Source organism: Apodemus sylvaticus, chromosome 1 (genome assembly GCF_947179515.1).
Source record: "Apodemus sylvaticus chromosome 1, mApoSyl1.1, whole genome shotgun sequence".
Lineage (NCBI taxonomy): Eukaryota > Metazoa > Chordata > Mammalia > Rodentia > Muridae > Apodemus > Apodemus sylvaticus.
In genome coordinates, this window is record NC_067472.1 from 86,074,403 (window position 1) to 86,086,925 (window position 12,523).

Sequence of the window (12,523 nt, forward strand, 5' to 3'; positions counted from 1 at the left end):
CAGATCAGATCTACCTGCCTCTGCCTCTGGAGTGCATATACTACCAAGCCTGCTTGGGTTTTGGTTGTTTTGTTTTTTGGTTCTTAACCTCTCATATCAAGCCTTTTGTAAAATATGATTTACCAGTCATACTAACCAGAGAGGAATGCTGCTAACATCCTGGCATATAGCATTCCAGGCTGGGTTCCGATCATATGCATTGCTTTGTATATTTACTCTACACATCAGGAACCAAAACTACCCCTACACATGTACAGCTATGAACTTAACTTCATCTCCATGATAAATTCTGAAAGCCCAGTGAGGTGATAAATGCTTTTGATCTCAGAAGGCAGAAACAGTTGGATCTCTTGAGTTTGAGGCCAGCATAGTCTACATAGTGTTCCAGGTCAGCTATGTAAAGTGAGACCCTGTCTCAAAAAGGCAAATAATTCTATGAGATACTAGCATCTGTTGGTGAATTAATAGTATTCAACTTAAATTGAGCAACATAAAACAGGATCTGAAGGGGCATGTGTGCACACTCATTCCTTTGTAATAACCCGGTGGAATCTACTTTATGCCCTTTTTTTAATACAAGCATCTTACTACTCTAACTTCAAGTGGAATTATAGGATCTGTGTACAGAGCAACATTTTTTTTTTTTTGGTGTAACTGATGAATTTACTTTCTCTGGACCAGTTAATATCTACAAGACTAGGAATTGTGGAGCCATGCCCCATCCTGCGAGTCACCTTAGAACTTAGCACTATTTTTCTGAGTTTGAAGTTTCCAGTTTCCAAGTGGTGCCCTGGTGTGATGGGGACACCTGCTGGTGAAGAGTGATGCTGCAGCTGTATCCCAAGGAGGAATTCCCAAACATGGGATTGAAAGTGGGTTTTGACTACAAAGCTAAGAGTCTTCTACTATCTTTGCTCTTGCTAGATGTTTTGTTTAGCCCATCTCTCCCCCTCCTTTTTAACTTTATAACAGATGCCAAGGAATCAACAGTTTAGCCAGTTACTTACAGAGATTTGAAAAACTGACTAGATTTTTTTTTCTCTTGGTCTCAGTATATGCCATTTAATAATGGTAGTGCTACAGGAACCAATCAGTACCTGTGTAATAAATTCAGACACAAGAAACTCATTCCCCACCCCACACCTTATCTAAGAAGAGGAAATTTTTTGAGTTTTAGGCATTTATTGGAATTTTGAACATGACAATGTACTTTAGTGTATATCCCAACTTTTTACCAAAGCTGTCTGCAAGAGGGAGAGACTTGCCATCTTGAAAGGGCTATATAGTCTAGTCACATCCTCTGCATGTGAAATAGCACTTGGAAAGTGTGGAGAAACTCACACTCTCACGCCTGGGATGTCACTTTCCTCTTCCTCTTTTATTTTCATGAGACCTAGGCCAGGGTGTGATCCAAAAGTACTGCAATAAATAAAAACAAAGACTTTTTTTTGTTTTGTTTTGTTTTTTTGCCTTTTGTTTTTTTAAGTCAGGTTTTCTCTGTGTGTAGCTGGCTACACAGTCACTCTGTAGACAAGGCTGACCTCAAACTCACAGATAACCAACTGCTTCTGCCTCCTGAGTGATGCAATTAAAGTTGTGAGCTGCCATCCCCTGGCTGGGAAGTAAGTTTTTAAGTAGGCATGTGCCATACAGAGAGGCAGCTTTTGGAAAGCTGGAAGGGCTCAGTGAAGAAGCCCGATTCATATCCTAGCTGTGCTGCTTTACAGATCAATGGCACATTTCAGATAAGCCAGGTTTTTTTTTAAAAATATAAAACTCTAAAATGTTAACATGTCACCAAGGTTTAAAGAAGCATTGTAATAACCATCATTCACTGGGCACTTCTTACAAATCAAGTTATGGACAGTTTTAAATACTTGTCTTTTTAAAACTTAAAAGTGGCCAATGATACAAATATTCATCCCATCTTCCAAGGAAAGGCTCAGATATAACTTGTTTAAATCATATAGTATCAAGTAACAGCCAGGTTTCAGTAATGAAAATCTGTCCTCAGAGTCCCTAGAAACTAGTGTTAGTCTTTTCATTTTACTTAAAAGACTTTGTTAGTACTATCTGAAAAATCTTTCAATTACTTCTTTAACCACGCATGTCATTGGAACAGTGCTTACAAGTGAGGAGTTGATACCTGTTAGTTCACTGTGACATTTTTATGAATATTTGTGGGAGTGGGTTAAGAGAACTAATGGAGCTTTTTGATACAAGGCAGGCAGAAAATGAGCAAAACACAAAATGGTTAACTTGCTGTCTAGTAAGTACTAGCCTTTTATGTATGCGTCTGGAGTCAGATCATTACGGTTCAAAGCCTGACTAGTTACACTTACTAATTGTGTGACCTTGGTAAAATACTTAGAGGCATTACTGCAATGTTTGTGTTTAATAAGGATGTGAATAATTCTGACCCAGTCTATGTATGTAGCACAGTACTTATTTGACAGATCCCCATGAGTCTAGTGAATCTCCTGGATCCTTGCCCACCTGCACCACACCAAACCTATGGGTTTAGACGGGAGTAAACATCTTGTATACTCCGAGTCTCCAGGACTCTTGCCTGCCTGTTGGTATCTCAACCTCATTGCCTAAGCATCCTGTGTCCTGGTTAACTCCATTGAGTATCCTGAACTCTTACCTACCTGCCCTCTTCCTAAGCCTCAGGCCCACTGTTAGTGACTGTTAGTGTCTGTTGAGTATCTAAGACCCTGGCTCACCCAATTGGCTCAGCTTGTACAACAGCTATACATCCCATTTACATTTCTTGCTTACCACTGAATTGGAATCACCCCTGTTCATCTAATCCAAAATCAGCATTTAGTATCTGAAGGATTGACTACCAAATCTTGATACCTGATCTGAATCCAACCAAGTGTGGGCAACAAAACCAAAGCAAAAACTTCAATCAACAAGGTGGATTGAACTAGACATAACCAACAAAATTGTCTCCATGACCAAGTCACATTGCAAAAACATAAATATCAAAGACCAAGACATTATATTCCCCTCCAAACCTATGAGTCCTATAGAAACATTCTCTAATAAAAGCTACATAGGGCGCAATTTAAAATTAAATCAAACACCATCAAGAATTCAAAGAGTTTACAGAAAACAGACAATTCAGTGAACTTAAAGAGGATTGGAATAAATCCAAGAAAACACTGAATTAGCTGAATGAAATGGAAAGAAAGTCACAAATTTAGAAAACAAAATTCAGTAGAAGGCAGAAATAATCAAACTGGAAAACTTAATAACCTAATTTTAACTCTCAGGGTAAAGCCTTAACAGCAGCATGGATCAAGAAGACAGACTATGACTTGGAGATGAAGTAGAAGGATTAAGGATGCAGAGATGCTCAGTGATTATGAGCATTCACTGCTCTTGCAGAGGACCCAAGTTCAGTTGTTAGTTCCCAGTACCCGTATCAAGCAGCTTACAACTGTCTATAACTCTATCTCCAGGGGACCTGCTGCATTTACACTGTGTGACACACATATCTCAGAACTGAACTCTATAACATTAATTTTTTTTTTTTTTTGGTTTTTTTTGGATTTGATTTTGTTGAGACAGGGTTTTCTCTGTATAGCCCTGGCTGTCCTGGAACTCACTCCGTAGACCAGGCTGGCCTCGAACTCAGAAATCTGCCTACCTCTGCCTCCCAGGTAGAGCGCCACCAATGCCCGACTTAACATTAATTTTTTTTTAAAAAGTATTTATCATAATTAATGTTTTAAAGGATCATTGATTTACTGTAAATATCTCACAGGAGATTTTCATTTTCAGATACATTTTAACAATGTATCCCAAGACTGGCTTTGAATACGTAATCTTGCTTCAATTTTTCAACTGCTACGACTATATGTGTACCATCTTCCCAGTTAGTTTGACCACTTGTTAAAAATATGCAGTAAGACATAGAACCAGACCCACACAGCCTGTTTCAGTATTTGTTAGGCTTAAAATTAGAAAGTTTAGAATTGTTCTGCTTCAAAAGCAGAGATAACAATGGGGGAAAGAACAAGGAAATCAAGAATATACTTGTAATCTGTGAGGAGGGTAGGCCTGATAAAGCTAAGCCTGAGCCCAGTGATAGGAAACCTTGTCCTGTTATCACATTAGGTACCCACTTCTTACCTCAGGCTAGAGGATCTAAACCTTTGACGGGCGATACACTGCATCAGAAGTACCAATACGTTTAAGCATACATGTAAAATAGAGATGTCATGTCTAGCTATGAGAACTGTGGTAACCCAGGTAAATATTTATTACGTGCTTGGACATAATTCAACTAAAGGTATTTCCTTGGGAACAGATAAATTCCAAGGGTCAGAATCATAAGGATAACACATCAAATCTTACTTCTTGGTTCCTGGCATCAGGATGAGGCAGAAGGTGCCTGGGCTCAGGCTGTGGTAGAGCTTTTCAATCTTCCGGCTCCAGCGCCAGGCTACTATCTTTGGGTGGTTCGCTTTCAGAGTCTAGGACCAAAATCATGAATCAACACTTAGCCTCCTGTTTACCTTAAGAAGGTTCTAAAGCCATAGGAAGCTCTGGAAAACAATGTCAAACTGCAGTCCACTTTACAAACCTCAAGTGTTTAGGATCACTGTGGCAGAGGGCAGCTGCTGTTGATTCTTTTAAGTGGTCTTCCAAAAGGGCCCTAAGCTAGGAAGCTATACTCTGGTAAGGCTCTCTGCATGGCCTTTGCCATTAAGTGTCTCTGTGACCTGGGATGAGTCCCTGACCAGCTCTAACTTCTGTCTCTCATCTGTGAAGTATGATACTAGAGCAAGGTTTCCCAAGCGTTAAGCAGCCTTCTGTCTTTACACTTTTACATATGCTTCCTTTATATGTACATTTCCTTTAAAATGAGTTGATTTCTGCTTTTAATCTTGCCTAATCAAAGATCTGACACAGTTTTTTACAGTTTAATGGAAGTCCTAAACCACAGAAGTGGATACAGCAACAAAATTCTACCTACAACAGTCAAAATTTACCTTGTATATATGAACTATACTCTGGGAAGCCCTGAACTAGACATCCAAAGACTTAGCCAGCTCTCCAGTCTCCCACCCTGGTCCCTCAAAGTTCCTGAAGTATAGACATAGTGCCAGTGAGCAAGTCTTTCCTAACTATGCTCCAAAGACCTCTGTGTCTAGAACCAGAAACCCAAGCAGCTACCTAACCCACTGACCCCAGGACACACACACTTACCCTGACGATGTGCCTCTCCAAGAGAGGGGGTACAATTCGAAGCCCCATAGGCAGTGCTGGTTCGGGATGTATGTCCTTGAGCCATGCCTGAAGGTGCCTTGGGGTTAGGGCATTTCTGCCTTTCAACTTCCAGTCTTTGCCTTTGAGAATTTCAAGGGCTACCTGGGCACTGTTGAGAGTTTTAAACTCTAAAAGCAAAAATCCCAACATTTGTTATTGAGGGTCAAAAAAGCAGATCAACAGCTAAGGCATGGGAACAGGACAGAATTAGAAGCTCCACCCTTGTCTACTCTAGGAGAGTTTGTTTGATGAATCCCTTCTCTGATATGTTATTATCTCCAATTTCCTTTAAGGATGCATTTAATGGTAAGACTTACTCAGGAAACAGTAGTTTTTTTGCTTTCTGCTTTTAACCTCTTTAGGCAGGATCACAGCTTCCAGGTCAGGGAAGAGGTTGGACTGCTCCAACAGGTGTTCTTTAAAGGTTTCACCGATTCCAGCCACATATATAGTACCTTGATTCTCAGAATCTTGCTCTAGCTCTCTTACAAGGGTGTCACACTCAAGAGTGAATTCTGTTACAAGCCTGTGCACCTAACCAAGGAAGGATGGTACAAAATTGTCATTTTAACTAATCCTCAGTCATGTTTTACATCAAAAGTTAATTTTGCAGCTTCCTAATCTATAAGGAGGCCAATAAGTGCTTCAAAGAACTGATTGTGGACGTAACTGATAAACATATAAATACATATTTTTATACCTTCTCCAGTTCCCTGCCTCCTCCCTCCATTGAAATTTTGTTTACCTGTACCAAAAGAACTTCACAATCCCACTACCTTACCTCCTTGAAAGCTACAGGAACGAGCAGACTCATAATAGCCACTCAGACCAGACCTTCCAGGGACAAGGACAACTAATGAAGAATACGGTAAAGACTCTAGTCTATCTCAGACTGAGTTTTATAAAACTAAAGATACAGAGTCTTGACTGAAGGCATCTGATACACTGTCTCATGCCTGGGCATCTCTAGAATGTCCCTACTTACAGAGCGCTGTAAACCTTGCCTAGATGAAGGGGACTGATTTCAGCTTTGGCCACCTTACCTTGATATAGGAACCTTCTAATAGAGTGCCATTCATGGTCTCTATAGCCAACTGAGCAGCTTCCAGGACTTCATACTGTATAGAGAAGTAAGGCTGCAGAAAGAACAAGGTTTTCACCATTGTTACTTTCCAACTAAAACTGCTAGAGAAAGGGGCTGAGGGATATAGATCATAGTGGATGCCTTTAGATGTGATGGGCCAGAAAGTGCTGGTTCGGGATGTATGTCCTTGAGCTATGCCTGAAGGTGCCTTGGGGTTAGGGCATTTCTGCCTTTCAACTTCCAGTCTTTGCCTTTGAGAATTTCAAGGGCTACCTGGGCACTGTTGAGAGTTTTAAACTCTAAAAGCAAAAATCCCAACATTTGTCAGTCAACTTTAAGTAAAATCACCAAAGTTCATGAATTAATTTTAAGACAATAACTTTCATTTTTCCATTTAAAAATCAGAGCCCATTGTTAATAGTAGTACAAGGGAAACTAGCAAACTCATACCCTCTGACTTGCTCTTCAAATTTATTACAAAGCACTAAGGTCATTCATGTATGTCACAGGCTGGGAGAGATTCCCAGATGTCTGAATAACTTAATTTTTAGATAGCATTCCAGTCCACTTGAGAAGCTGTTCTTCCACTGCCTAGGCTATATTTTTAAATTATCTGCCTTATGACTCAAAGTAGCTAAATCCCTGTAATCATCTGTCCTACATATCATCAAGGAGAAAAGTTCTACAGACATTTTATGAAAAAAATGTTTTGAATACAATTTTGAAAATGACACCAATGCAGAGTAACAAAAAAGAAAGAAGACACTAATGCAAATTTAAAGGGTTAGAAATGGAAATTCCATCTGATGTGCATTAGACAAAAACAAATAACAATAACAACAAAATGCTAGCAGGGAAAAATAAGTGGTTACTGTCTTGTCAATTCTAAGTCTATTCTCAGAGATAATATCTGTATTTTTAGCTATAAGAACAAAAAAGTAACTTTGGAAGTCCTTATGTTTTTCTTTCACTTTCATAGTTATTATTATACCAGGTTATGAGTTGCTCCAGTTTCACATTCTAAAGGTACAAAAAATATGTATGTAGTAACATTTTCTCCTACTCCTTTACTTAGCTGATGGAGTCCTCCTCCGGGAGCCTCCATCTTTACTATTTACTATATAATTTTCTATAGCTATCACTTTCTTCTTGGACAAAGAGTCTCACTATGTAGGCCTGGCTGACCTAGAACTAGACCAGGCAGGCCTTGACTATGCAGTAATTGTCTTGCCTCTGCCTCCATGTGCCAACACACCCTGCTTCTAGTATTGTTATCTGTTTCTAGTTTTAATTCTTGTCATCTTTTATACTTATACTATTACTTCAGATGTCAACGTCAATCATTCATTGATTTATGACCAAAAAAAATGGGGTTTACTTACTTAGTCTTTTGAACTATATAAATTTAAAGATCATATATAAGTATTTAAATAATTAATTTTTCCTTTTTATTGAAATAGATTTTTTAATAATTAAAATCTTTCAGAATATTTATAATAAAAAAATCCTGGTCATCTGTACATCTGTCTGTCCCCCACCCCTACACACCTCTGCATTCCCCGAGGCCTGCAGGCACTAAGGACAACCAGGTGCGATGCCTCCTCCTCCCAATCACCTGCCTGCCGGGTCCCAGCAGTAGAGAGATACACCCTGTCCTCTGAACTCCATTTTTTGGCCCCTGGCTATGCCAGAATTCCAGGAGGCCTGCCAGCACCTTGGACAATTAGGTAGGACTCTGCCCCAGCTCCTTGCCTGCTATGTTCTCTTATGGCACACCCAGCAGTGACAACCTGTGCCCTGTCCCCTGCACTTCATTTCTGGCCCACAACTCTCCCTGTATTCCTGCAGGACTGCGAACATCAGGGACAACCAGATGGCTAACAGCCAGCATAAGAACACCATCAGCACGATCCAGGACAATATGGCACCCCCAAAGTCCAGCTATATTACCACAGCAAGCCCTGGATACCCTAACACAGCAGAAGAACAAGAAGATGACCTAAAAGTCCAACCTTATGAAGATAATAAAGGGATGTAAAGAGGAAATGAATAAAATCCCTTAAAGAAATACAGAAAAATACAAACAGGTGAAGGAAATGAATAAAACTGTTCAAGACCTAAAAATAGAAATAGAAGCAATAAAGGAAACACAAACTGAGGGAATCTTGGAGATGAAAAACCTAGGGAAAAGAACAGGAACTACAGACGAAAGTATCACCAACAGAATACAAGTGATAGAAGAGAGAATCTTAGGCATAAAAGATATGAAGAAACTGATACATCAGTTAAAGAAAATGTTATATATGAAAGTTCCTGAGACAAAACATCATGGAAATTTGGGGACACTATGATAAGACCAAACATAATATTAATAGGAATAGAAGAAAGAAGATTCCTAGCTATAAGGTCCAGAAAATATTCTCAACAACTTCAAAGAAGAAAATATCCCCAACCTAAAGAAAGATATGCCTATAAACATACAAGAAGCTTACAGAACACCTAATAGATTGGACCAGAAAAGAAAATTCTCTTGCTACATAATAACCATAACCAAAACACTAAATATACAGAACAAAGAAAGAATATTAGAAGCTGCAGGGGAAAAGGCCAAGTAACATATAAAGGCAGACCTATCAGAATTACACCCAACTTCTCAACAGAGACTCTAAAAGCAAGAAGGGTCTATAGGTATCTTACAGTCTCTAAGAGAGCACAGATGCCAGTCCAGACTACTATACTTAGCAATACTTTCAATCACCATCAATGGAGAAAAGATATTCCATGACAAAACCAGATTTAAACCATATATATCTACAAATCCAGCCCTATAGAAGATACAAGGAAAACTCTAACCCAAGGAGGTTAATGAAAACACAGGAAATAATTCCTACACCAGAAAACCAAAAGAAGGGAAATGCATGCATGTACTCTTATACACACATACATGTGTACACAGCCACACATGAACTACCATCACAGGAATTAATGATCATTGGTCATTAATACTTCTTAACATCAATGATTCAATTTCCCAATAAAAAAAGACACAGGCTAACAGAACCCATCATTCTGCTGCATTCAAGCAATATACCTTATCAACAAAGACAGACATTACCTCAAAGTAAAGGGTTGGAAAAAGATTTTCCAAGAAAGCAGACTCAAGAAGCAAACTGGAATAGCCATTCTAATATTTAGCAAAATAGACTTTTAACCAAAATTAAGCAAAAGAGATGGGGAAGGACACTTAAGAAAAAACCACTGAGATGACATCTCAATTCTGAGTAACTATGCCCCAAATGCAAGGGCATCCATATTTGTACTAAATGTACTACATAAACATTATTAAAGCTTAAATCACACACCAAACCCCAAACATTAATAGTGGAATACTCAACACCCCACTCTCACCAGTGGACAGGTCATAGAGACATAAACTAAGCAGAAATAATGAAATGAACAGAAGTTATTAATAAAATGGACCTGATAGATAGCTACAGAACATTTTACCCAAACACAAAAGAATATACCTTCTCAGCTTCTCAGTTTCCTCATGGAAACTTCTCCAAAATTGACCATATACTCAATCACAAAGCAAGTCTCAAAAGCACAAGAAAACTGAAATATCCTTTATACTTTTTCTGACAACCATGGATTAAAATTGGACTTGAACAACAACAGAAAGCCTACAAATTCATGGAAACTGAACAACTTTATATTCAGTGACCAATGACTGGGTCAGGGAAGAAAAAGAAATTGAAGACTTTCTAGGCTTCAATGAAAATGAATGCACAATATACCCAAACTTAAAGAACACAATGAAAGCAGTGCTAAGAAAAAAGTCCACTGCACTAAGTGCTTTCATAAAGAAATTGGGGAAATTTCATACTAGTAACTAACAGTACCCCGAAAGTTCTAGACAAAAAGAAGCAAACATGCCCAAGAGGAGCAGATGGCAGGAAATAAACTCAGGGCTGAAATCAATAAATTAGAAACAAAGAGAACAATACAAAAAAAAAATACAAAAGTTGGTTCTTTGAGAAAGTCAACAAGATAGACAAACCTTTACTTACCAAACTAAAGAGCAGAGAGAAAATATCAAAATTAACAAAATCAGGAATTAAAAGGGGGACGTAACAATAGACACAGAGGAAATCCAACAAGTCATTAGATCTTACTTTAAAAACCTGAATGCCACAAAATTGGAAAATCTAAATAAAAGACATTTTCTTGATAGATACCACCTACCAAAGTAAAATCAAGATCAGGTAGACCCTTAAGAAAATAGAAGCAGTCATTAAAAGTTTCTCTCCTGCCCCCCCCCCCCCAAGCAAGCCCACGATCAGATGCTTTAGTACAGAATTCTACCAGACTTTCAAAGAGGAGCAAATACCAATACTCCTCAAACTAATCCATAAAATAGAAACAAAAGGAATACTGCCAAACTAATTATAGGAAGTCACTGTCACATAAAGACTCAACAAAAAGAGAATTTCAGACCAATTTCCCTTATGAACATTGATGCAAAAATAGTCAATAAAATACTTGCAAACTGAATCCAAGAAAACATCAAAAACATTATCCACCATGAGCAAGTAGGCTTCATCCCAGGGATGCAAGGGTGTACAACATATGAAAATCTATCAATGTAATCCATCATATGAATAAACAGGGAAAAAACTCCACATGATCATTTCATTAGATGCTGAAAAAGGCTCTGACAAAATCTAACACTCCTCCATGAGAAAATAAGTCTTGGAGAGATCAGAGATACTAGGTACATACCTAAACACTATAAAGGCAATAGATAACAAGCTGATAGTCAATATCAAATTAAATGGAAAGAAACTTAAAGCAATTCTACTAAAATAAGGAATAATACAAGATTGCCTGCTCTCTGTATCTATTCAATAAAACTTGAAGTTTTAGCTAGAGTAATAAGGGGATACAAATTGGAAAGGAAGACGTCAAAGTATTGCTATTCACAGATGATATGATAGTATACGTAAGTGATCCCAAAAAGTCTACCAGGGAACCCCTACAGCTGATACACACCTTCAGCAAAGTGTCTGGATACAAAATTAACTAAAAAAAAAAATCAGTAGCCTTCTTTTATAGAAAAGATAAACAGGCTGAGAATGAAATTAGGAAAACAACACCCTTCACAATAGCACCAAATAATATAACATATCTTGGTGTAAATCTAACCAAGCAAGTGAAAGACCTTCAAGTCTCTGAAGAACTTCATGTCTCTGAAGAAAGACCTTCATGCCAAGAACTTCAAGTCTCTGAAGAAAGAAACTGACTAAGATATCATAAGAAAGAAAGATCTCTCATGCTCATGGGTGGGTAGATTAACAGTAAAAATGGCCATTCTACCAAAAGCAATATACAGATACAACACAATTCCCATCAAATCCAACATAATTCTGTACAGACTTTAAAAGAACAACACTCACCTTCATATGGAAAAACAAACAAGCAAACAACAACAAAACCACAGGATAGCTAAAACAATGCTACACAATAAAAAGAACTGGAGATGTTACTATCCCTAATCTCAAGTTGTACTACAGAGTAATAGTAATAGAAACTGCACTTAAAACAGACAGGTTGATAAATGGAATCAAATTGAAGATCCTGAAATAAACCCATACACCTATGGACACTTGATTTGAAAGAAGCCAAAACAATGGGGAAAAAAAAACAAAAGAAAGCATCTTCAATAAATGTTGCTGGTCAAACTGCATGTCTGCAAGTAGAAGAATGCAAACAGATCCAAATCCATCACCCTGCACAAAATTCAAGTCCAAGTGGATCAAAAACTTCAAGATAAAACCAGATATACTAAATCTGATAGAAGAGAAAGTAGGGAATAGCCTCAAATGCATTGGCACAGGGGAAATTTTCCTGAACAGAATACCAACAGCCCAGGCACTAAGATCAACAATTAATAAATGGAAACTCATGAAACTGAAAAGTTTCTGTAAGGCAATGGACACTGACATAGACAAAACAGCAGCCTGCAGAATGGGAATAGATCTTCACCAACCCTACATCTGACAGAGACAGATATCCAAAATATATAAAAAACTCAAGGAATTAGATATCAACAAATCAAATAACCCAGTTAAAAGATGGGGTACAAAGCTAAACAGA

The 12,523-nt window shown here is 38.1% G+C and overlaps 1 protein-coding gene across 4 annotated transcripts in view; it reads right to left on the reverse strand.

The window, feature by feature from the left end:
- Rexo5 (RNA exonuclease 5) overlaps positions 1–12,523 on the reverse strand; it is an 80,190-nt gene that overhangs the window by 12,563 nt on the left and 55,104 nt on the right. For 3 of the 4 annotated variants that reach the window (XM_052200192.1, XM_052200183.1, XM_052200211.1), the window contains 4 exons: positions 6,327–6,419; positions 5,601–5,817; positions 5,224–5,411; positions 4,369–4,487 (listed from right to left, as the gene is read on the reverse strand). In XM_052200192.1, coding sequence (XP_052056152.1) covers positions 4,369–4,487; positions 5,224–5,411; positions 5,601–5,817; positions 6,327–6,419 — 617 coding nt within the window. Of the gene's footprint in view, positions 1–1,137; positions 1,420–4,368; positions 4,488–5,223; positions 5,412–5,600; positions 5,818–6,326; positions 6,420–12,523 lie in introns of those variants that run through there. The other variant, XM_052200201.1, reaches the window with a different exon arrangement.